The sequence below is a fragment of the Rutilus rutilus genome (genome assembly GCF_951802725.1).
Source record: "Rutilus rutilus genome assembly, chromosome: 24".
In the NCBI taxonomy this organism is placed as follows: domain Eukaryota; kingdom Metazoa; phylum Chordata; class Actinopteri; order Cypriniformes; family Leuciscidae; genus Rutilus; species Rutilus rutilus.
The window spans coordinates 15,365,178-15,389,721 of record NC_140228.1 but is presented as its reverse complement, the minus strand read 5'-3'; the positions used below and the strand labels follow the sequence as shown (position 1 = coordinate 15,389,721).

Genomic DNA, 24,544 nt, shown 5'->3' with positions numbered 1-24,544 from the left:
AATTACTCAACAAATAGGTGCACTTAAATCAATATTCACTTTGACATTCAAAAACATTATTTACAAAATCCATGTAGCAAATTCTTAGCATTTCACCTCTCACTATGAATAAAACTATAATTACACCCATAACTGAAACATTACTGACCAACAGAAACATTTTGGTTCATTTTCAGCTAAAGAGCTTTGTCCGTTCTCACACTGACAGAACGCCGGCTTACTTTGCATCTCATTATGCGTTTGAGCTGTTTCTCTGCATATCTTTCACAATATGAATAGTCTGGCGGTCAAAGGGCAAACGTTTGGGTTCATGTAGGGTAAACCAAATGACGTCAATTTCAGAGCTGTCTGAGCACCTCTAATAATAAGCACAAAAGACAGTTTGCATTTTAATGTGGTTTTAAACTGTGCGGTGAGGACATGCTGGTTACTCTGATAGAACGTTTATGCAACATAATTTATCTTCATATACTTGTACAAAGACCAGGAAGCACATAAAAGCACAACATTTTAAGGCTAACACTTTTTTCCTTAATACACGGACCAGAAAGCAAACATTTAAGGTCAACAGCGAAAATAAATATGATGAATTAACTAATAACAGAAGCCATTTATTCTGATAGCAACAACAGAAACAATTATTAATGATAAATGTAGTGCTGCGCTTAACTTCACTGTAAGCAATAATATAGGTTTGAAAGGCAGGGTTAACACTTTTCTTACAAGTTAGTAAAAGCATGTTTTTGTGCTAAGCAAGCACCACAGTCATAGGAATAGTTCAAAGAAGATTCTCTCAGATAGTTCTAAGAAATATCTGTCATCATTTACTCACCTTCATTTTGTTTTTATCCTCCAAAATCGACCTCTTAAAAAGAATAAAATAATATGTATATAGTCTTTCACTCAAGTACTGCCACATACCAGATCACCAAATCAGTAAGTTGAACTTTGATTTGTAACTTTGATGGCATGGGTGAACTAGTCCTTAAATTGCTCTTTCCATAAAAATGTATGACATTTTGATACATTGACGGTGGGTTTGTTTTTCTAAAATCCTGAAACTGAAACAGTTTGATTGAGCAGTAAATCTTGACGACCAAGTTTGCTTGAACTAAAAAAATAAATAAAAAAAACTGCTTTACACTTAGGTTTTCTGGATGATTTGTAGATGGAAAATTGCAAGAGTGATTTGAATTTGAGAAAAGATAGAAAAAGAGTGCACGACTCTCTCTCCGTTTCCTACTCTGGCCCAGTGTCTTGTTATTAATTCTAAAGGCTGCCCTTTGCGGTTTCCTACATTACATACTGCTATAAAATCTTTATGTCTTGAGAGGATCTACAACTCTCCTACCGATAAGACCAGAATACAGAAAGAATATCACAGAAGAGAATGCAGGGTATTCAAGGGATACACAGAGCATTCATGTTCAGTTACGCCCTATGAGTAAATGCAGATTAAATTAGCAATCTGTGTGTTTTATAACTATATATCTATAGACATAGATACATATACACAAGCACACACACATTTTGAAAGAAATTGACACTTTTTTTCAGCAAAGACACATTAAGCTGATCAAAAGTGACAGTAAAGTAATATATATATATATATTAAAAAAAATCTATTTTAAATAAATGCTGATCTTTTGAACTTCCTATCAGCATGTTAAAATGATTTCTGAAGGATCATGTGACACTGTAGACTGGAGCAATGGCTGCTGAAATTTCAGCTTTGCCTTCACATGAATAAATCACATTTTTAAATAGAAAACAGTAATTTAATACATTTTCACAGTATTACTGTTTTTAATGTAAGTTTTTATCAAATTAACGCAGCCTGGGTGATCATACAGTACGAGACTTCTTTCAAAGAGAATATACTGTATACATATACTGCATATGTCTGTAATGTATGTCTACACAATAAAATATTTAATCACATAAAAAAAAATATTTAAACAAAACCAAAAATTGCTAATTCATTACATTTTTATATTTATAGGTTTACATTGTATTAAATTAGAAAAAATGACAAATAATATTTCTGCTGCCGATTTCATACTTTTTGAACCCCACAGTACAGTATATGAACTTACGAATAAAGCTACCAGGCGATTTAAGTGGTTAAACAATAAAAAAAAAATTAAAAAAATTCTAGCAAAGATTATCCAAATGCCAAAAGTGTCTTGACTTTCAGAAGAAAATAATACAAGTAATGTTTGGTTGAGGAAATCTAAAGCATTTTCAAATGCAGATAATTTTTTTTACAATGTTTATTTCAATACTGTCACAGCACAGACATGGTGCTGAAAGTGAGATGTTTTCTGAAGACAAGCACTCAGCTCATGTCTTTCAGATTTGCCTGCTGATCAAGAAAATGAAAGCTTTTAATTGTGTGGACATCACAGACACAGAGCCCCCTGATGCTTCACGGCTCACTGTCTGCTCTTATTTATATGCTCTGCTCATACAATCAGCCACAGCCTCCAGCTGACAGTATACTGTCTGTTTATCATAACTGGACAAAAAACTAAACAAAAACACTTTTCTCAATTCATCATCATCACATTCAATTTCCTTTGTGTGACAGCCAAGTCACTAATCATAGTGGAAGGTGGTTAAATTAGCTGTAAAGAGAACAATTTAAATACAAATGGACCTCAGGTCCCTCTGTAGGGGACGAGGAATAAACAAAACGTCACTGTTGATCGTGCCGTAATGGGAAGGGATGACAAACGGACATGTACGGCAGACATCTCTCAACTCCGTCCACAATGTTGAGCTAATGGAGGTCAAGAGGCCCGAGGACGCTGAGGACGGCACAGACAATGTGAAGCTGCGAGAGAACAACCTGACGGCTCATTCACGAGAGGGTTGAAGGCATCAAGAAATTAGGACAATTACAGTTTAACTTCCCAATTACCAAACTTAATGCACCCTGGATGCAATTCTGATTTAACGCTTCATTTGGTTGCAGAATGCCAGCCCTCCATAATTTGATGAAACCTGACAGTCAATTTAGAAAGCATATTTTGGGAAATAGTTTTCTCCTCCACGGTCTGTTCATATGCGTCTGAGCACAAACCGTCTAAAGGGATGATTCAGATTCTGTGACATGCAGGGGCAACATGCACCTATTATTTTTGATAAGGCACCAGCGGGAGTCCTGGTTCACCTTGTGCCTTATATATGATATATATGATGTAATAAAGCTTTATTATCAGAATAAAGTATAGTCAGAGTATAGTCTGAAATGTGTCTTGCGTTACAAAAAGTGAATTCACAAATACAAAACCATATTACAAAAACAAAACCTTTACAGTCACAAAAAAAAAAAAAACCCACCAGTTTATTGATTAAATTTGTATGTAACTAATTCAATTCTAATACAGCTTGATGCACGAAGCAATGCTTTATTCTAATTCGATTGTATCTTGGGACAAATTCATTACACAACACGATTCGGTTCCGAGAAAATATTGTTGGCCAACCTTACAAGGTCCTTATGATAAGATAACTTGTATGCTTTTTGAAGTGGCTGACCCAGAATTAGAACAGATTTTTAGTTGGTTAAACAACTTTGTTTTTAAACTGACAGACAAACTCGTGTACCATACAGTACCAACAGTACTGCAAAACACTCATTATGACATGAAAAATTATAACAAAAAATAAGTTTTCTTGCTTCAAAAGACCTCACCCGGCAAAGAAAATAAATTCTCTGCACTGATTTATTTTCTGATACTGTCTATATGGTCCTTCCATGACATAACAAGATATAACTAGAAAAAGAAAACACTTTATTGGACTAATAAACTACTAATTTCTACTTGTAAATAAAACATAAAACTAAATATATGATATATTTTATTATATTTATTTTAAATAATATATATAATTAATCATTAATTAATTAATTTAGTTACATTTAAAATATATATGCTATTATTTAAAATATATGGTAACACTTTACAATAAGGTCTTATTTGTTAAAAAAAATATCTACTGCATTAACTAACAATGAGAAATATAGTTTAAAGCATTTATTAACCTTTTAGTTTAATTAATAAAAATGTTTATATTCATGTTAGTTCCCAGTCCATTAACTAATGTTAACAGATACAACTGTTGATCTTAAAAAATGTATTCGTAAATGTTGAGATTAACATTAGCTAAGATGAATCAATTATGTGTAAGCATTGTTCATTGTTAGTTCATCTTAAGCAATGTAGTTAACTAATGTTATAAAATGAAACCTCTTTGTAAAGTCTTACCAAATATTTGTAATATTTTAAGATGTTTTATTATGTACATTTGTATGTTGTATGGTACAAATACATAATAAAACATCTTAACATATTACACATATTTTATTATGAGTTAATACATTCAAAATGAATAGGGCATGGCACTTGTGAATGACATGGACACAGCACAACTCTGCACTAATGCTCATCTACTGAGCATATGCTCTGTCAATATGTTGACTGGCTGAGCACTTGTCCTGTAATTGCTGCGATTACCAACACCGATCCCACAAAATGTGATATTGTCTGGCCATTATAAAATAAACAAAGTTATTTGGAAACATTTAAACGGGTCAATCAAGCAAATAAAATCATGTAAAACTATAAAACTGTGCTGTCATGCATTAATACACACAAGGGGGCAGACAAACACTCAAAGGGTTGTAGGTTTTTTCAACACTGTCCTTCAGTAAAGATTAATGAAGGCCAGACAGCAGAACTGCCATCCACTACACAACACAGTCAAACAAACTACTCTGTAAATCTCATCATGCATCATCAAGTCTCATACACTCCCACTTCATGCACATACTCAACAAATATGTTATTATCAAGGAGAGGTATTCAGACAAGTAGTTTTCAGACCACAAGACTCCGGTGAGCAGTATTATATTTTATTTTATTCTCATAGTGAATAAATGTATTTATTTTATTCACATGTATATCTTTCCCTGACCCCCAAATCCCCACTGTCTTTTGGGACTTTGTTATCATAATCATAATCATATTGTTATCATCATTTTTGTACTGTACACCTACTGGCCCTCATTTATCATTCTTGCGTAGAAACGGGCGTATATATTGGCGTAAGATTATGCTTACACTCCTCTCATCGCCTGATTTATGAAGCTGTGCGTACCTTTGAAATCCAGGTGTACGCAATACCTCCCCTTGATAAATGCCGCGGCTGAAAACGATCGTCATTAGAATAACACGCCCCTATATATTCAAGTCTCCGCTTCCCCCACGCCCTCATTTTACGCCATGGACACACGGAAGACGACAAAGAAGAGAAACTTCTTTGAGAAAGAGAAAGCGAAACCAGGGAAGTGGAAAGAAACAAAATAGATTTCTAGATTTTTATTATTAATGACGCTTATTGTTATTTAGAAGAAGAATGTCATTATTATTATTATTTGTATTATTATTATTATTATTATTTAAAAGAAGAAGAATGTCATTTTTATTATTTTGTCAGTCTGAATTATTTTTTTGGTCATTGAAAGCCTTTCATTACTAAACCCAGTCCGTGCACACCTGCCGGGCCTAACCCTGGCCTAACCATCGTTTCAAAGAATAGTACAACGGCGAGCCCGTCGAGTATAAACGCCTCGTCCGTTTGGGGAGGTGCGCGCGCAGTCTGCGGAGACTCGCGCTGCGGAGCCAGGCGAAAGTATAAACAAGGCTTGAAACGTCAGGTAAAGCGCACAGGCTCGCAACTTAAGGAATACATATGCCTACAATTCAAATGCTTTGGTAAAGTCACACAAATTAAACATTGAAGTCCATGTTGCACAAAAATAAACACTGAAGTTTATAATTACTATGTTGTTGTTTTTTTACAGTGGGTCATAATATATCATATCTTTTAGTTTGTCAGTGCGTTTTGTGGTGTTAGGAATTGTTTTTCTGCGCATTTTCAGCACCTCCTGAGCTGGCGTAGGATTTGAGCGTGCCGTACGCCAACGTCCATATTGATAAATCTCAAAGTCACCGTGGTTTTGGGTGTACGTCAGGTGTACGCTGGAAATTTGGTGTACGCACTTTTGATAAATGAGGGCCACTGTGAATGACAAACTCTAATCTAATAATAATAATAATAATAATTATTAATATTATTTTTTATAAAATATATAAAAAGTATATTAAAATATATTAGTACTTAAAATATATTATATTATATTAATTATTATAATATATTACAAAGTATTTAATTTTTAAAAGGTTAGTGAAATGCTTTATACAGAAAAATTACATTATAAAATATAATTAATAATAATAATATAATTAATAATAAAAATAATAATATATTAAATGTATTTTAATTAACTACTATACAGTAATTACTAAAGTAAGTTTTGTATAGTCAATAACACATACTTAAAATAACTATAAGTAAATACATTTTTAAGCATATCTTTACATGAAACATATGCTTTGTTGTTTATTTACTCCATTTATCTATTTTGTATTTTATTTTTATTACTAATATACTAACAGTGAGAAATAAAATGCTTTGTTCAGGATGACATATTAATTTGCTTGTTGATTCCAATGAACTACTGTAATGGCCACGTTCACACAGCAGCAGAATACGGTTGTCAGTCCTGTATGTGAGACTCCAACATGGGGCTTGCGGGCACTTAGTAGCCCTCATAGAGTCTGTGAGTTGCCCACTAAGCATATTCTATAAATAGCCCCAATTTGCCATTAGACTACAAGTAAATGGTGGCATTTTGCTAACTTTTTTCGTGCCAGTGTGACTAAAATGTGTTAGTGGTCGCACTGGCGCCACTCAAGAACCAGTCATTGTAAAATCAAACACTTATTTTTGCCAGCACTGTGGCAAATGACTATTACAATTGTATGGCACTTAAATATTCAGGGAAAGTGTAATGAGATTTTCAGAAAGAAAATTATAAATATATACATTTCTATATATTTCCATAATGTTTAATAAAGCACCAACATGTTATACTTTTTTTTTTTTTTTTAGTATATCAAAACAAGTAGCCATCTAGATGATTTTATCCCTTGAGGGAGCTTTCAATCACAAAAAGCTGGAAGATCCCTGCCTTAATACATTCAGTTCAGTTATTTATGGGAGTGACAACCGCATTCTATAACCGAACTCCCACACGTAAATTCTCAGGACTCACAACCGCATTCTCAGAAAATGCGCCGTGTGAAAGAAAAAAGGACTGGACAACTGGTTGTCTGTCAATCATACAGTGCGAGAGAGCGGCTCTGAGCTGCACAAACACGTGTCTACCGTGTGTTACAGGTTTTTGTGTGTGATTTTGCTGTCTGTACTTTCAGTAACCTGCAGCATCTGAAGGTTTTAGATCCAGTCACTGTTCTCCACCAGAGCTGCTCTACTCAGTTTTGTGTTCTACGTGCGTATGTGTTCTAAATGCCCCGCTCTCTACGCAGATTTAAAAGCTGCTGTCGGTTAATGAAGATTTGACTGATGAACTTGCGGCTCGACTGGACTCTCGTGTGTCAAAAGTGATCAGACTTTTCAGTTTTATGGACTGTTCCATCTTTGAGATTACTTTGGTCACTCTCGCTATGGTTACTAGTAAGAGAAAACGGGCTTGACCCCCTGTTGCATGTTCATACAGACAGTGTTCAAGACACTAAGTTGCTGTTTGAACGGGACATTTCGAGACTAAAACCTGTAAGTAAATTCGTTTTTCAATCCCAAAAGCTGACAGTGCGAACATAGCCTAGTTTCTGCACATCCAGTGAGGCAAGTAAGACTGCCCTCACCTGCATTGATATGTACAGATAGAGTGGACTGAGAGTGAGTTTCTGTTCATGACTAATTTAACATAGATGGTATATAGTCAAACATGTAGTGCGAGAGAACCCCAGAGGGCAGAGTCTACAATAAGGGCAGAGGCTTTTTCCAAAGTCAGATTAGCATTAAGAATGTGTATAGCAGCCTTCACTGTGCTTCATGCTCATTATTAGATTAGCATCAGCCATGCTGCAAATTGTTATTGCTGACTGTAATCAGAAAATGGGTCGCGAGAGTGCCAGGGGAGAGTGGCAAAGACTGGCAGAGCATGGAAGTACAAATAAATAAGAGAGAAGGTGAATGATTACAAGCTGCAGAGGTGAAGAAAAGGAGGACTGAAGCGCTATATAAGAGTAGGAAAAACTGCGGTCAGCATTCTGGATAATGTGCATATGTCATACAGTATATATACACTATACCGCTCAAAGATTTGGGGTCGGTACTATTTTTCTTATGCTCACCAAGGTTGCATTTATTTGATCATTTTTAAAATGTCATTTATTCCTTTGATGGTAAAACTATTAATTTATTAATTAAATTATTTAATTTATCGTTAAATTTTTTATTGTTTTTATTAAATCTTACCCCAAATGTAGTACATACTTGCTATTTCTGTCACACATAGTTGTAGAAGCAGACGATGACGATTAGGTTACCAAACTCAGAAGGTAATCCAACAAATACTGACGAAGAAATACAACTGATGCATTGATGAGAACGGACAACAGAACACTGAAAAGAGAGCCACTTAAAAAACCAAGCAAATGAGGGAAATAATGATGAACATCTGTGCAGATCAAATTAATTACAATGACAACTGTTAGAGTGGCGGGAAACTGAACAAAGAAACACATGTAACTAAAAATAACAAACCTCAAAAGCTTTTAAAAGTAATGAAAATGAAACTAAGATAAAAATAAACTGAATGTTTGTGACAATTATATACTTAATTAGCTTTCTTTCTTAGCTAAATGATTGTACTTAAATATGCTTAATATATTCTTATTAGCATATATGCTGAATTGTACTAAATTAAATTGACAGCCCTACTTTTTTTTTCCAGATATGAGTTTTACTTGAGAACAGATTAAAAAGGCCTCATTTTCATTCCATTTTAGTTTACTTCTTACACTTTTTTCAGCCTCCATTAACAGCTCGTCAATTTCAATTTTCGTAAACGGCTAATTAGCAAGTGACATGGAAATATCAGCAAGTGAAACTTACACGCCCACACGTTAACCAGGACAAATGTTTCAAAAATGTGTTTAGGATTGAACTAAATTATTTCTATAGCAATTTCTGCATTTCATTTAGCACTAATTCGTTAGTCCAGCTGTTAGCCCACACAAATTCACAGACAGTGAGCAAATGCCGTACTAATCCTCCTGAAACCGAGCCATTATAACAAAAAACAACATTCTGAGGTGGTTCTGTACTATTCTTGCAGTTTAACAACTGGGAAAACCGCCAAAAATAAGTGGGTTCAAACTGAGAGCAGTGAAGAGTGCATCGGCATCAGCCACTGAGGGGCTATTAAGGTTGCATTCCTATTCTACCATCAGATTACCCGGTTATCAAGACACGTGACCCTCATTTGTTACAGCAAGAACTATCACTACAGTTAGATAAAATTACAGTTTCTTTAATTTAAGGTTTTAGATAACCTTCTATCACCCCACAAGTCCCTATAAGAATCTATATTCTGCAAGCGCACACTCACACACACACACAGACAATCTCTGTGTACCTGGTGTGTTGAGTAGGCGTGACATTCGGCAGGCGTAGGCTACGTGCTGCTCGCAGTGCTCAGCGCTGTTGGTTATCGCTGTGACCTGCTCCATAGAGGCACTGTAGTTCAGCTGTAACACCGTCCGCCTCTCCCGGCTGGAGCCAGTCACTGCTGTCTGTGCTTGGAGGTTATTCACCACAGTCGTCCACACCTTGTCCTCTGAAACACGGATAAAGTAATGGGCATAAAAAGGTGAACTGACACAGGAAAGATACTGCGAGATTTGGTTGGAACGACTTGACATATTATTGCAAATTGACTTCTCTTGAACTTCGGTAGGCTGTACAGTACGACGAAGGAATTATAATTGTTTCTGCAGTAAACTGATCTGATGTGTCTGAGAGATGTGTCTAAGTTTTTAATGATCATTTGCTGGTGAAGGGTGAGAAACTCGGCGAGCCATACGATTTTTGTCAAAGGTTTGCCATAGGTTTTCAGACCATTGCATTGGTAATAATTCATAATAAATAATTATGCCTCAATATTGTGTCAAAATTTGGTCCAACAAAAAGTGCAAAATATATACTTGAGTGGATAAATTTCCACATTTATTTATTTTTAAAGAAAAAAGTAAATGTTTTTCTTAACCCACCTTATACTTTAACCATAATCTCTACTTCCCACCTTAAAGAATCACAAGATTTACACTTCAAAGGCTGCTAAATGAACATAATATATTTCAGAAATTGACAGACACTTTCTTTTCAGAATGATTTTTGCTCTCTACCGTGTCCGCTCAGGGATTTCCAATGCTCATGAGATGACTTGAGTTCCTGTCCTGAAATGATAACATTTTAAGTCCTGATGTTTCTACATGCAAGAGTGCCATTTTGTTTTATTTATTTATTTTTGGATCAGTGGGATGATGTGGACATAGATTGATGAAATATATTCTTGGAAACAAATGGGTTGAGATGTTGAAATAAAATACTGTCTTGGGAAGCGATAGTGTGTTTTAGGAACCTGACTCAGAAGCTTGGGAACAGTGGGGTTCTCGAAAACATAATAAACACTAAAGGCTTGATTTATGAATCAAGTGCAACCGATGGGCTTCCTGGATTCATAGTGCAATGGTAAGCCACAAAAAAATTAAATATTGGACATTTTACCTGTCATGTTGCAGATGACTTTAAAAGGCCCTAACGGTCCGCTTCCATCAGGGTCAATCCAGTAGGCATCAGATGATCTTCCCAAATGCTTGTAGGCCTCACAAGACTGCTCATATACAGCTGGAATAAATAAATAAAAGCAAAACAGCTTTATTAAATATTATTAAATTTTTTATTTGAATTTCTTTATTAACTTCATTAATTATAATCATACATTACAATTATAATCTAACATTTTTGGAGGTTCACCTCCAAATCTTAATTAAAGCAAATAAGACAACATTTTATAAATAAGACACTATTTTCCTTTTATATTAACTTTCGCCAAAACTGGGCTATGTGGACTACTGATGGAAAACTAATTAGAATGAAGTGTGAAATTAAAATACCAATTCTGCACACATTATGCTTGCAGATTGCAATCTGACAATATCACCATAGTACATCCAGAACAAACGCAAGGTAACCATCCCACTAATCAAACTCGGACAGAAAAGCATGAGCTAAACAGAAAGTACTTAGTTAATAAATATTGAATGACAGAAACAGCAGCTTCCCTGTGCAATATATGGAGTAGTTTTAAAAAATAAATGTTTATACTTTTTGCAAGCTTGAGTATTGACCAATACAACCTTTTTTTTTTTTTTTTTATACGGAGAGGTTTGAGGGAAGTAGCTCAACAGGGTTCAACATCTTTCATATTGCAGCTTTGTAACTTCTAGTCTCTTCTCCTCTCCATCTAACCCCTGGGGTCCTAAAGAAGTTTCAGTCAACTATTTCTGTCAGATCTGATCCCAAACAGACTACATAGAGAATACAACAGACGTTTCATATGAATCAATAGCTCTGTCTCAAAACCAAGTGAGCGTTTGAAGGAGTCGTAGTTGGTGCCACTCCATACAGTATCTGAAGGTCATTCTGAACGGTAGGCGACTTAAATTTGAAAGAAACCTCGTTTTGGCCAAATTCTATAGCAGCAGCATCACATGTTAATCACAAAGAAGGAAATTACATCAATCAAATATGGATCAATTATGGATGTGGCGAGGGAACTGCACTTACATTCAATCTCGAAAAATGATCAATGCAAATATTTCAGCATAAATAAAACGCATCATTAGCTTAGCAACATGCTAACGTCAAACTCTACTGAAATCAATGCCGATTCAAGTCTCCTGTGCTTCCATTTCAGTTGGTATTTCAAAATATAATTTAAACCTGGTAACAAACTGAACATTTTTTAATTTTGCGTTTCAGCTGCTACAAAAGCAGTGGAAACAAGAAGCCATCAACATATTTACCATCTAATTCATAGGTAAAAGCAAATACAGAGAAAGCAAATACTGTTACACCGAACCTTGACATTTCTCAGAAAGGTCTTCTAGATGTTAATTAAACAGAATGATGTTCCTCTTGTGTGTTTCCCATTCTCCTTTTTGCTTTATTTCACAGAAAATATAATGTCATTCTTTGTTCTATTTTTGTAAGTTCTGCTCACATGCTGAGGTTTACGCAACATAACCCTTTATTTCTTAGAAAGCATGACATGTATCAGAATAAACAGCCCGATCTCATCCCAAGGCGTCATAAACTGACGCTTTTGACATTTTGTCTACATTGAACGCACATGGCACCCTTTAGCGTCAATATGAGACGCAGATAGATATGGGCCAGAAGGCGCCTCCTAGCGGTCTAACCCTAACCCTACCCCATACCTAAACCTACCCATAACCGAACAAAGCTCTGTGCATGTCATATTGACGCTAAAGGGTGCCATGTGCGTTCGATGTAGACGAAATGTCAAAAGCGTCAGTATATGACGCCCTAGGATGAGAATGCGTTGGAATAAACAACCAGCAATAAGCCGGAAGCACATACCGGTTGCACACATATCCATAAAAAAGATACACCTAAACACACATTCTTACATGTGTGACAGGTGGCTCCGGTGTACCCCGTTCCATCACAGGTGCAAGTGAAGCCGTCCCAGGTCTGACTACATCGGCCTCCATGTTCACAGTGGTTTGGCATACATCTGAAAAAAGAAAAGGTACAGATCACAATAACACATTTAAATGCATGTCAGACCAATGTAAAATGCTAGACTACAATCTTTGATCATTGCAACTCATTTTGCTGCATTTTCAAGTTAAAGGGACAAAAATGTCTAAAGTTCTCTTCCTATCCGCTGTGCTGTTTTAAATTAGAAGAACAATTGTTTTCCAACAGTTTTTTTTTATAACATTTGATATGAGCACTCATTGAAACACATTACTGATTGCCAGCTCAGTTGAAAAAAGAGAAAGTTTTGAAGAGGATGACAATGAGTCATTTACTTTATGAATGTCTTAATGTGACAATGGTAAAAAACGCTTTTGTACAAAAATCATAAATATATACTAATTCACTTTTAACACTTGTTTATCTTGATTTACTATACACAGATGCATTTTTTTTTTTTTTTTTTTTTAATGGACAAATGGGATAAAGACAAACAATCAAATGGACACACTATAGGGTGAAAAAATACTTACCATCCATGGTCCAGCACAGCAGTACTATTTTATTATTATTTTTATAATATTATATAAGTTATTAATAGTTTGAATTAGCTTTTATTTTTTATATTTTTATTTTTTAATTTAAATTGTAGTTTATGTTTTAGTGATTTTATTTTGCTCTTGTTTTTTTTTATATTCCTAGCTTTAATTAAATGAATGAAAACATTTTTTTTATATATTTCTAAGAAATTTACAATAACAACACTTTGGTAACTGGTAAGGAACATATTTGTGTAACACAAAACTGTGAAACAGATCAAATTGAGAGAAATGTAAACATAAACATTAAAATAAAGAAATTACAGAGATCCGACATATATTTATAATATCAGAATATAAAGAAATTATATACTACAAATTTCACCAAGAATAATTTTATGTCGACAGCACCCCCCCCCCAAAAAAAAACCAACAACAAAAAAACTAAAATCAGAACAACAACAACAAGAGACTATCTAGCATCTCATCAACAGTAAAAAGTATGTAATTTCCACATGGCAATCGCACACACACAAAGTTGTTTTCAAGCCGTGCAGATTTGCCAGCATCTTTTATCTTATAGTCTCAACTAAAATCGTAATTAAAGCTAAAGTTAAATCAATTAACGGCTTCACTGACTTTCTCCTGAACTTAATTAAGAAACAGTCATCTTCAGAGGTGTTTTCAATTGGCCAAGGATCAAAACTGAAATCTGGTGATGTGGCGCTCATTCTGTGCAAAAAAAATGATGCTGAACACTAGCTGTCCACTTCCACAGCTCCTCATACAGTCCTGCCAAATGCACGTCAAATCCATTAACACGGCAAAATGCGGTATGAAATGAAATGAAATGAAATGAACAATCCCCTTGGAGCTAATACTCATTAGGCTGATGTCTCATAGGAAGAGCTGTGACAATGCCACTGACAATGAACCTTAAGTCTGACAAGTTCTTCAACACAGTTATTGTCGTACTATGCTGCCAAACTGTAGTTTTTTGTATAGGATGACATGTGTCGATTAATTAGGTTACCGCATTGGCCATCTGTGCCTAGAGGAGAAAGGTACAGATAGAGTTTACGCTGTTCATTAATCAAACTCCTGCCACCGGTCCCTGGATATTTGTGGCCACTGATGACTCAGTCCAATAATAAAAATTAAGTCCGAGTCGACAGGTACTGTCACTGGGAGATAAGACCTTGGTAAAAGCTTCTTGGTAATAGATTCGAAAAAGAGCCTTGGTAATAGCTGAGCTCTCACGAAACAGAAAGTTACAAACATTTTACTATTGTTCCTTTCCAAGCAGAGAGCTGGAGAATGCAGAGCAGTGAGCCTGAACAAGCATTTCCTGTTTTATGGTCACTTAGCTTCCCACAGATTTCCATCACAATTTCCCAAGGAAAGATAAAGAGTACAAAAGTAAATGTGCGCATGTTTGTGTTTAGGAAATGTCTTATTGACGAAAGAAAAAAATATTCTACTGAACCAGTTTACCTTATACATTTTTCTTTTATTTAATATTGAAAAGCTTTATTCTAGTAAATGATTAATCCCAAACATTCCTTTCTCATGTGTGCCATTCGAAAATTTGATTCATTTGAGTGAATTGTTTCCTAAACATTCACTCTCTTATGCAACAGTGGAAAGTCTGATTCATTCTAGTAAACTGATTCATTCTAAACATTCATCTACACTCACCTAAAGGATTATTAGGAACACCATACTAATACTGTGTTTGACCCCCTTTCGCCTTCAGAACTGCCTTAATTCTACGTGGCATTGATTCAACAAGGTGCTGAAAGCATTCTTTAGAAATGTTGACCCATATTGATAGGATAGCATCTTGCAGTTGATGGAGATTTGTGGGATGCACATCCAGGGCACGAAGCTCCCATTCCACCACATCCCAAAGATGCTCTATTGGGTTGAGATCTGGTGACTGTGGGGGCCATTTTAGTACAGTGAACTCATTGTCATGTTCAAGAAACCAATTTGAAATGATTCGAGCTTTGTGACATGGTGCATTATTCTGCTGGAAGTAGCCATCAGAGGATGGGTACATGGTGGTCATAAAGGGATGGACATGGTCAGAAACAATGCTCAGGTAGGCCGTGGCATTTAAACGATGCCCAATTGGCACTAAGGGGCCTAAAGTGTGCCAAGAAAACATCCCCCACACCATTACACCACCACCACCAGCCTGCACAGTGGTAACAAGGCATGATGGATCCATGTTCTCATTCTGTTTACGCCAAATTCTGACTCTACCATCTGAATGTCTCAACAGAAATCGAGACTCATCAGACCAGGCAACATTTTTCCAGTCTTCAACCGTCCAATTTTGGTGAGCTTGTGCAAATTGTAGCCTCTTTTTCCTATTTGTAGTGGAGATGAGTGGTACCCGGTGGGGTCTTCTGCTGTTGTAGCCCATTCGCCTCAAGGTTGTGCGTGTTGTGGCTTCACAAATGCTTTGCTGCATACCTCGGTTGTAACGAGTGGTTATTTCAGTCAAAGTTGCTCTTCTATCAGCTTGAATCAGTCGGCCCATTCTCCTCTGACCTCTAGCATCAACAAGGCATTTTCGCCCACAGGACTGCCGCATACTGGATGTTTTTCCCTTTTCAAACCATTCTTTGTAAACCCTAGACATGGTTGTGCGTGAAAATCCCAGTAACTGAGCACATTGTGAAATACTCAGACCAGCCCGTCTGGCACCAACAACCATGCCACGCTCAAAATTGCTTAAATCACCTTTCTTTCCCATTCTGACATTCAGTTTGGAGTTCAGGAGATTGTCTTGACCAGGACCATACCCCTAAATGCATTGAAGCAACTGCCATGTGATTGGTTGATTAGATAATTGCATTAATGAGAAATTGAACAGGTGTTCCTAATAATCCTTTAGGTGAGTGTATAGCATGCATCACTGATAAATTTTATACATTTGAGTGAATCATTCATAAACATTCACTCTCTTATGCAAAAGTGGAAAGCCTGATTCATTCTAGTAAACTGATTCATTCTAAATATTCCTCTCTCACATGCATAACTGAGAAACTTGATTAATTTGAGTGAATAGTTTCATAAACATTCACTCTCTTATGCAACAGTGGAAATTCTGATTCATTCTAAACATTCATCACTCACATGCATCACTGGGACATTTGATTCATTTGAGTGAATCATTTCATACACATTCAATCTCTTTTGCAACAGCAGAAGTCTGATTCATTCTAGTAAACTGATTTATTCTAAACATTCCTCTCTCACATGCATCACTGGGAAACTTAGATTTTTTAAACAAAAAATAAAAGTAAAATATTAATATAATATTATTTATATTCAGTTAAAAGTTGCTTTTCATCTCTACATTTTTGGATTAAATATTAAAACACACCCTCATTTTTGGATCTACCCTAAAGTTGTATTTAGTATAAATGTATCCATTCAATTTTAATGCAGTCACTCTAATTAATATTCTTTTGAAATCTCTGATTAAATTACACATTTTTATATTGGATAGTTACATATTTAAAAATAGTGCACCCTTAAGTAGCTTAAGTTCAGTTGAACTTCTGTTGCCTAAATTAAATCTGTTCACCATATAAAGTAATAATGTATGTCGTTCCAAAACCCGTAAGACTTTCATTCATGTTCAAAACACAAATTAAGATATTTTGGTCACACTTTAGGGTCCAATTCTCACTAAGTGTGACCAAAATATCTTCATTTTTGCTTTGAACATGAATGAAAGTCTTACGGGTTTTGGAACGACATAAGATTGAGTTGAAATCTTGATGAAAGAATTTTCATTTTTGGGTGAACTATAATTTGGCTCCTTTTTCAAAAGAGTACCTTGACTGCAGTTCAACTACCATAACAAATTACAGTTTCAAAGAAGCTTCCCCAACCCTGGAGACCAGAGCATCGTTTTTCCTGGCTGTTTACATCCCTAGCTGTGCTTTTGTAATGGAAAGTGACAGTTTTCTAATGCAACCATTATGAACAGCGAAAGCACGTGGCTTAAAGTGCCTCTGTCAGATTAGACTTGTTGGTGTGAGACACCAATCAGCATCTCCTCAGAGATGGGCGCAGATTAGACCCCTCTCTTCCCATCTCACCCTTTCAGACCCCTGACTCGACACGCCATTACGTCAAACGTTTTGCACAGATATTTAGAATGAGTCACATTCTAAGAAGGCCTCTAGAAGTTCGGCAGAACAGCTTATGCGTGAAATAGCTTGATGTGAGAGAAATTGATGTGTGTGAAATACTGTAGGGGTGAGAAAAAAAATCTCCCGCAGAAGGAGAGGATGTGATTTGAGCTATATCTAACTGCAAGGTCGTGTTTTTTAGTGTCTTCCTGGTGGGAGGATATGGAATATTCTTTTACATGTCAAACACAGGGACACGTTTGGTAAAGGAGATTGATAGTGCATCACCTGGCCTGATGAAAGTGAACATAAAATCAATGGTGTAGTGAGCGGGTGGCCCCCCTTTCGATCCCACATAATGAGTTTGCTCCTCACTGTGCTGGCACTGTGGAGCTTTGCCAGGGAAGCATCATTACGCTGACGGAAAAACACACAGGGAAAACATTCAACAGTCTCTTGCCTCCTCTATTATTACAGTTCACTCCATTTGGAGTCGGTCTCTAGCCTGATCTAATACAGGAAAAGATTTTCCCCTGAGGGGACTTACAACTAAATGTATTGCAGTAGAAACCATAATCTCAAAAACATAAATAAACACCGCAGTAAAGACTGTTTCACCTGAAACATCATCTGAATATTGTCAGGGCGATGGATGTGAATTTAAATGGCAAAAAGACGTGCAGAATGAACTGATCTTGTCTTTAAATCATGTTGAGAATGTACTCAGCCCTGAGCTATAAGGCTAATGAGACGCATTAAAGAACAATGCATCTTTACACACAATTAAAGTGGGGTTTAAGCTTCTAACTGAGCTGTAAGGAATCTAATGGAATGTAAACAATGCCTCCATATGTGGCTCTTTATCACTAAGGAGCAATATAAATTACCTAGAATTGTTTTGTTTTTATAAATGAGCAAATAAACACAAAGCAAGCAAATAGTTATTCTTATTAATTAGCAATTCTTTGCACTTACGTGGGAGGCCATTAATGTCAAGTCAAGTGCAGTTTAACCTGAGAATTTTGATGCGCATTAGCGCAATTCTAGACCTATCTAATGAGAAGAGCAATAAGTTTACAAGGTGGCGATTCCATATGAATTTGTATGATGTGATTCGATGTGGAAATGTATGATTTTTAGAAATAAAGCATGTATGAAGGTCCACCCATAATCCTAACTAGGGGCGTACGAATCAGCCACAAATTGTCCAAAATGTAAAAGAGATACGAATTGCCATGAGACTGTGCTGGCATTTGCCAATCTTGCAGGAAGATTCTGAGTGCTAAGTTACAGAGGACGCTGCAGACTACCGTGATCATATGACATACTTAATTGAAATATTACAAAATACTACAGACACTTGAAATGGCAGACAGGACACATTTTTGCTTTTCTATTGTTTTTCTATGTAAACATACGCTAGACAGATGTATTTGACTGGATGCATGAGCGCCTTTCAGTGTGAAAGAAGTTCTGGACAGCTGAAGGAACTGTCACTGCCCTGAACTTGCCAGTGCTGCATGGTCATGAAAGTTTATCATTTGCATGCATTTTCAAGCCTTGCCAATTTAAGCATTCAAGTGCAAGAAGATGCGAAAGAGAACTCGCCAGGCTGTGTGGCAAGTTTTGTGTGTGCAAATCCAAAGCGCACCTTGCAAATAATAAAATTAATTCTCTTTCACATCTCCTTGCGCTTAAATGTACAAATTCACACATATTTATCTCAAAATGCCTGACTTGGCAAGTATCCTAGTAAACATAGTCGGTTATGGCTTAAGTGAACGTAAACAGTAGAGAAAGACAATGCATTTGAATCAGTATATTGTTTTTTTTTTATTAATAACTGTTTACTTCAAAGGGGTCATGGATTGAGAAATCAACTTTTCCTTGAGCTTTTGATATATAAAAGGTCATCGTAATATAAGAATATCCTGTACGTTTCGGAGCTGAAAACTTCCTTGTTTGTCAAATAAAAGCTTTTATTGACAGCTGGCTCATCAAACGAGGGATCTGCGAATTGGCAGATCTGTGACGATAGAGAGCAGTGAAATGCCGCCTCAACAGAAGTAGACCAACGCTTAATTCTGTAGCCTTCGCCCACCAATTCACGCATGACATGTAATAGGTAAATAGCATAGGCCTACGTGGCACTAAACTGGATCGAGCTGCAGTGCCTGGTTGTGGAAGAACACAGTCGCTGCATAAGCTTCCTTCGGATTCCAGTTTTTTTGGAATGCGTGGTTGAACTTTATTTTTAATGAAGTTCCGGCTAACGAAGACATTGTGCGTTTGTTTGTTGCATTTCACTGCGGATTCTTTTATAAACAAGGCACAGATCGAGGCTGGATTTGCAGACAGAATGAGATAAAAAAAACGATGCTGTGCCTGCTATATTGGACAGGAATGGTGCAACACACTTATGGGTGTAAAAAATGTTTTTTATATGTGCTAGTATTGCATTGTTACAGATCGTTTGATATCTACTGATTATGTGTATGTCTGTGATAGATATAGATATAGATCTAAATACGCTATTTAGCTATTTATCAACTCTTTTCACGATTAGTTAACCTTGAGAGCTGTAATAGTAAAAGCTTGCTAAAGGTTTTCGAGAGAGTTCCACATGTAATACTTAGCTATTTCATATGCAAAGATGTCAGCCAATCACAGCAGTGGGCGTTTACACTAAAGTATCACAGCAGACACGCCCCTTTAAACAGAGCGTTTAAATCAGGGCTAAAATCAGGCTAGGAAAAATGCTTTTTATTTCTAAATTCTGACAATTTTTTATGTAAAAATCATACTCACATTATAAGTGCACACCAGGAAACATTTTGAAATGATAAAACAATGCAGTTCATGACCCCTTTAAAATGTACTCTTTGAAATTTAGATTAGTTAGATTGTAGTTTTAGCTGTGGTATTGAAATTGGAATCACCGGTTAAAGTGAGGCCGGTTAGTGAATAAGACTCTGGTTTTTGCTTTAAAAGTGGTGAAAACTGTTTAGTGAATAGGACCCACTCCGTTATGTTCTGTTAGTTTCTGTTTTCATGGACTTTCAGTTTGTTTTCATTTGTTACGTGTCCGCCACTCATCTGTCTCCTTGGTTACCATCATTATTAATTCATATGTGTCAGCTGTCTTTAATTATCATTGTTTGTGTTTAGTACTTAGGTTGTTCCCTGCACTGGGCCGGTCACAGTTATGTAATTTGTGTTTGCTAGCTATCTGTCTGCCTGCCTTTGGGAATAGTATTATTAACACTACTGTTGTTTGGAACCTTCTTCTCCTGTCTTCGTCTGATCGCCTGCATTGACCCTGTGACAAAGATATTGCAGTAAAGGATTTTTTTTCCTATGGAAGTCTCCAGTTATGCTTCCTTCATCTCTATAGAATTGAATTGCCATCAAACAAGATACAAGAAAAAATACCATACCAACATCAGATTTACCTCCAGATGTGCAATTGTGCTTATGAAAAAACAACAAAAAACGGAATTATATAATTAACGAACAGATGATGCAGTATTTGAAGGGTCAGGTTGATGTTAAATTACCATAAAGACAAATTTGATTAGTTGTGATCAAAAGCAAGCTGCTTGACCCTTAATTATCTGTAATTTGAAGGCAAATTACTGTTTTCTTGCACAATGGATGAATACATTAGCCCTCACATCTGTTTAGAAATCCTCCTGTCTGGATGATGAGATGTTATTTCATGAAAACATTAAAGATACAAATGGGACAGTCAACATGTATATTTTGAAATGCAGGGCTTTCAAAAATATTGCTTTTCTGTTTTTTTTTTCTTCAAGTTTTTCAATTACTTTGCTCATTTTGTTGTAACCTTGTAATGGGTGGGTTTTGTGTTCATACTGTATGTCTTTTATTTTAGTCTTCGTACAGCTTTTGTTTTGAAGTTTTGTTGATGATCTTTGTTAAGTTAATAGTGCTGTATCCGAATATGCCTACTTACCTACTACACAGGTTACATAATATCCAGTACTTATAAAAAAGATGGCAAAAACACCAGCTACAATGGTTTCTTGTTCCTCACGCTTTGTTTTACATTATCAATAAAGCTCCATTACCAGGATTTGCCTCTGATGTATTCACAACAATGTGGCAACCGAACAAAAACGCTAAGCCTTGGAGAGTGAAAGTATGTAAAATCAATCTAAAGATAACAACCAAGCGCAGGTCTCCTGTTCTCGCACAGCATTTGCATGCTGATTAAACTCCTCATTTGCCATTGAAGTCAAGGAATGAAGAAGGTCAACTCCAGGGAGAGCAGGCAGAAAACGACAGATCCTGCCCCTAGGGCTAATGCTGCCAGTGGGGATAAAGCCACAGTCTCAGTCTGCTGCACCTGATAATCACGGTCTCAGCCAGTGTTTGTTGAAATGCAGGGCAAGGGAAGAAGGGTTGGCTCTGACCTGTCAATGATGGCACACATGTCGAGGCTGACGTTCTCGAAGGCTCCCATCTTTCCCTGCTCCACTGCGGTTAGGTCAGCCAGCTGATCGTCCACCTGAATGAGCTGCATACAACCCTGGAACGAGCGCTGGAGGGGAGATGCTCTGGTTCTTAAAAAATAACCTAAACAAACAAAACACATGGGAAAGATGTTGACTGATATATATTAACAATTTGTTAACTTGAATTTTCATTTTGCATACACTACCGTTTAGGGTCAGTAATATTTTGTAATGTTTTTGAAAGAAGTTTTCTATTTCTATATTTTAAAATGTAATTTATTCTTGTGATGCAAAGCTGAATTTTCAGCATCATTACTCCAGTCTTTAGGGTCACATGATTCTTCAGAAATCATTCTAATACCCTGATTTGGTGCTCAAGAAATATCTCTTATTATCATCAATACTGAAAACAGTTGTGCTGCTTAATATTTTTGTGGAAACTGAGAAACATTTTTTTCAGGATTCTTTGATTAATAGAAAGTTCAAAAGAACAGCTTTATTTGAAATATAAATTCTAACCCCCTGGAGCCGAATGGATCATTTTTTATGACAGATGGATGCATTTTTTTGGGGGGCCTTCAATCTATAAATTTGTGGCCAACAACAAATATGGTGATGATATATTGTGTGTAGCCCTAATTAACTGTACACATAATGTTAAAAATACATAACATAAAATCTTATTTCAAAGGCTTGCGCATTGCATGCATCCAGAGATCCCAATCCTGCCCAAGTAAGTCTGTTATTTAATGAACTATGTTATTACCCATAACTCAACATTTAAAAAAATGTCTGAATCATGCTTTAATTATAGTTGGAGAGTTTCTGCAAGAACTATTTTGCCCTCAAGTGAGACACTTAACCTCATACTGTAGGACTGAGATCTGTGTACTATATTTCTCTGGATAAAAAAGGTCAAACTAAATTTAACACAAAAATAAAGTCAGTGAGTGTGATCTAACGTCATATGTGTGAAAGGTAATCTAATGTCATGCATGCAAAAGCTGAACATAAGGACCATTAACTGGGGAAAAACCTATCAACCTAACCTCATTAACCAAGTGATAGCTTTGACACCAAAAAAGGTCATGTACATCGCAAACAATCAGCCAACTTATCTACATTGTTGTAGATATCTCTTAATGAGATAAAAATACCTAGAAACACTGAGCAAAGCCAGATTAGACAGATTTCTCCATATGGACCGCTGACATTCCTAGGAGAAAATGCGCAACCTAGACCCCAAATATTTGGCAAATCCACAGGGTTGGTTACGCTTGTGTTAGAGGTAAACAAAGCTTTCCATTATGCCGATCACAGAAAGGTCTATTGAGATTCACCTTGCGTCCCCCTGACATTAATCTACAAATGAGAGCATCTGGAAGCATCAGTGTTTGCAAGGCACTTGCTTCAAAAAAGAAAAGAAGAAAAAAAAAAGAAAAAAAAAAACACAACAAAGTTCCTCAAGTTTGCTGGGCCATCTGTCTTGTCTGCTTCCTGCACCTGTCCAGGAGTCTATATGCCTGAGCAGTCAACAGAGGAGAATGAGGAAGATGGGCTATTGGAAGACACACTGAGGGAAATGTGACTCACTACAGAGGAAAACCGAGAAAAACAAGCATCTGCTGACAAATTAAGGCAGGGCTGCAGTGGCATCTCAATGATTGCCGGGATTTGTGGGGATCTGGGAGGCCGCCAGGATCCGTGATCAACAAGGGACGTGGGAAAAGGCAGGCTTTCGTCACCCACGCTTGGATGCGACTTCCCGGTGACTGCTTTTGTCCCATTCTGCTGTCGTAATTAATTGAGGAGAGTCACATTTCTGACAAGATAACACTCTAAATTACGACTGAGGCCCACAACTCACACTCCTGACGGGGTTTCTGAGTAGCTTCTGCTTGACTGTGTTTACGTGCTGCTGATGATTTTGCAGAGATTGGAGAATAACTACTGTAAGATTAATGAGTGTCTATGGGCTCCATGTATTATTCATGACTGGCAAATGGAATATGGAGGATTCCTGTGGGAAGCCCATGCTGTACATTTTTATCCTCATCAATAAGCCGAGCTCAGATGTTAACTGTTTTTGTTTATTCTGCTATGGATAGTCTATAATTATGTTAAGGTGTATCCAACATTGGTTAAACTTTATTTTGATGGCCCCCTTAAGACATTCTGTTGACTATAAGTAATATAGCACCTACAGTATGTCAACTAACTCTTAATTAGAGTATTAGTTGAGTTTTTGACTGGTAGGTTTATGGTTTGAGATGTACATGTAAAGTTACTTATAGTCAGTAGAATGTCTGTTGGGGGATCATCACAATAAAGTGTTAGCAGATATTAAGCAGACAGTCTACTAATACTCTAATAGGAGTTAGTTGACATGGAGGTTCAACGTTACTTATAGTCAACGGAATGTCTAAAGGGGACCATCAAAATCAGATACTACAGAATATGAGTTCAAATGGTGTGTAAAGCAGTCATTTTTCCTAAAGTGACATGAATCAGGATTTCTCAGAGGGCTTTCTTGAGCTCACTGTGTTCTCAATGAGGCCCAAAACAAAGTAAAAGTGAGGGGAAACAACGTAATTAAGGTGAAAAATATAATATTCTTAACAGGTCCATAAACTGGCCTGCACGG

General features: G+C 36.4%; 1 protein-coding gene across 1 annotated transcript in view; it reads right to left on the bottom strand.

Moving 5' to 3' along the window:
• The window catches only part of cntnap2a (contactin associated protein 2a), a 406,059-nt gene that overhangs the window by 140,607 nt on the left and 240,908 nt on the right, over window positions 1-24,544 (bottom strand). The window contains exons 10-13 of the mRNA XM_084399640.1: window positions 21,859-22,021; window positions 12,657-12,763; window positions 10,729-10,848; window positions 9,578-9,778 (exon numbers count right to left, since the gene is read on the bottom strand). Of these exons, the coding sequence (XP_084255766.1) occupies window positions 9,578-9,778; window positions 10,729-10,848; window positions 12,657-12,763; window positions 21,859-22,021 (591 nt within the window). The remainder of the gene's footprint in view (window positions 1-9,577; window positions 9,779-10,728; window positions 10,849-12,656; window positions 12,764-21,858; window positions 22,022-24,544) is intronic.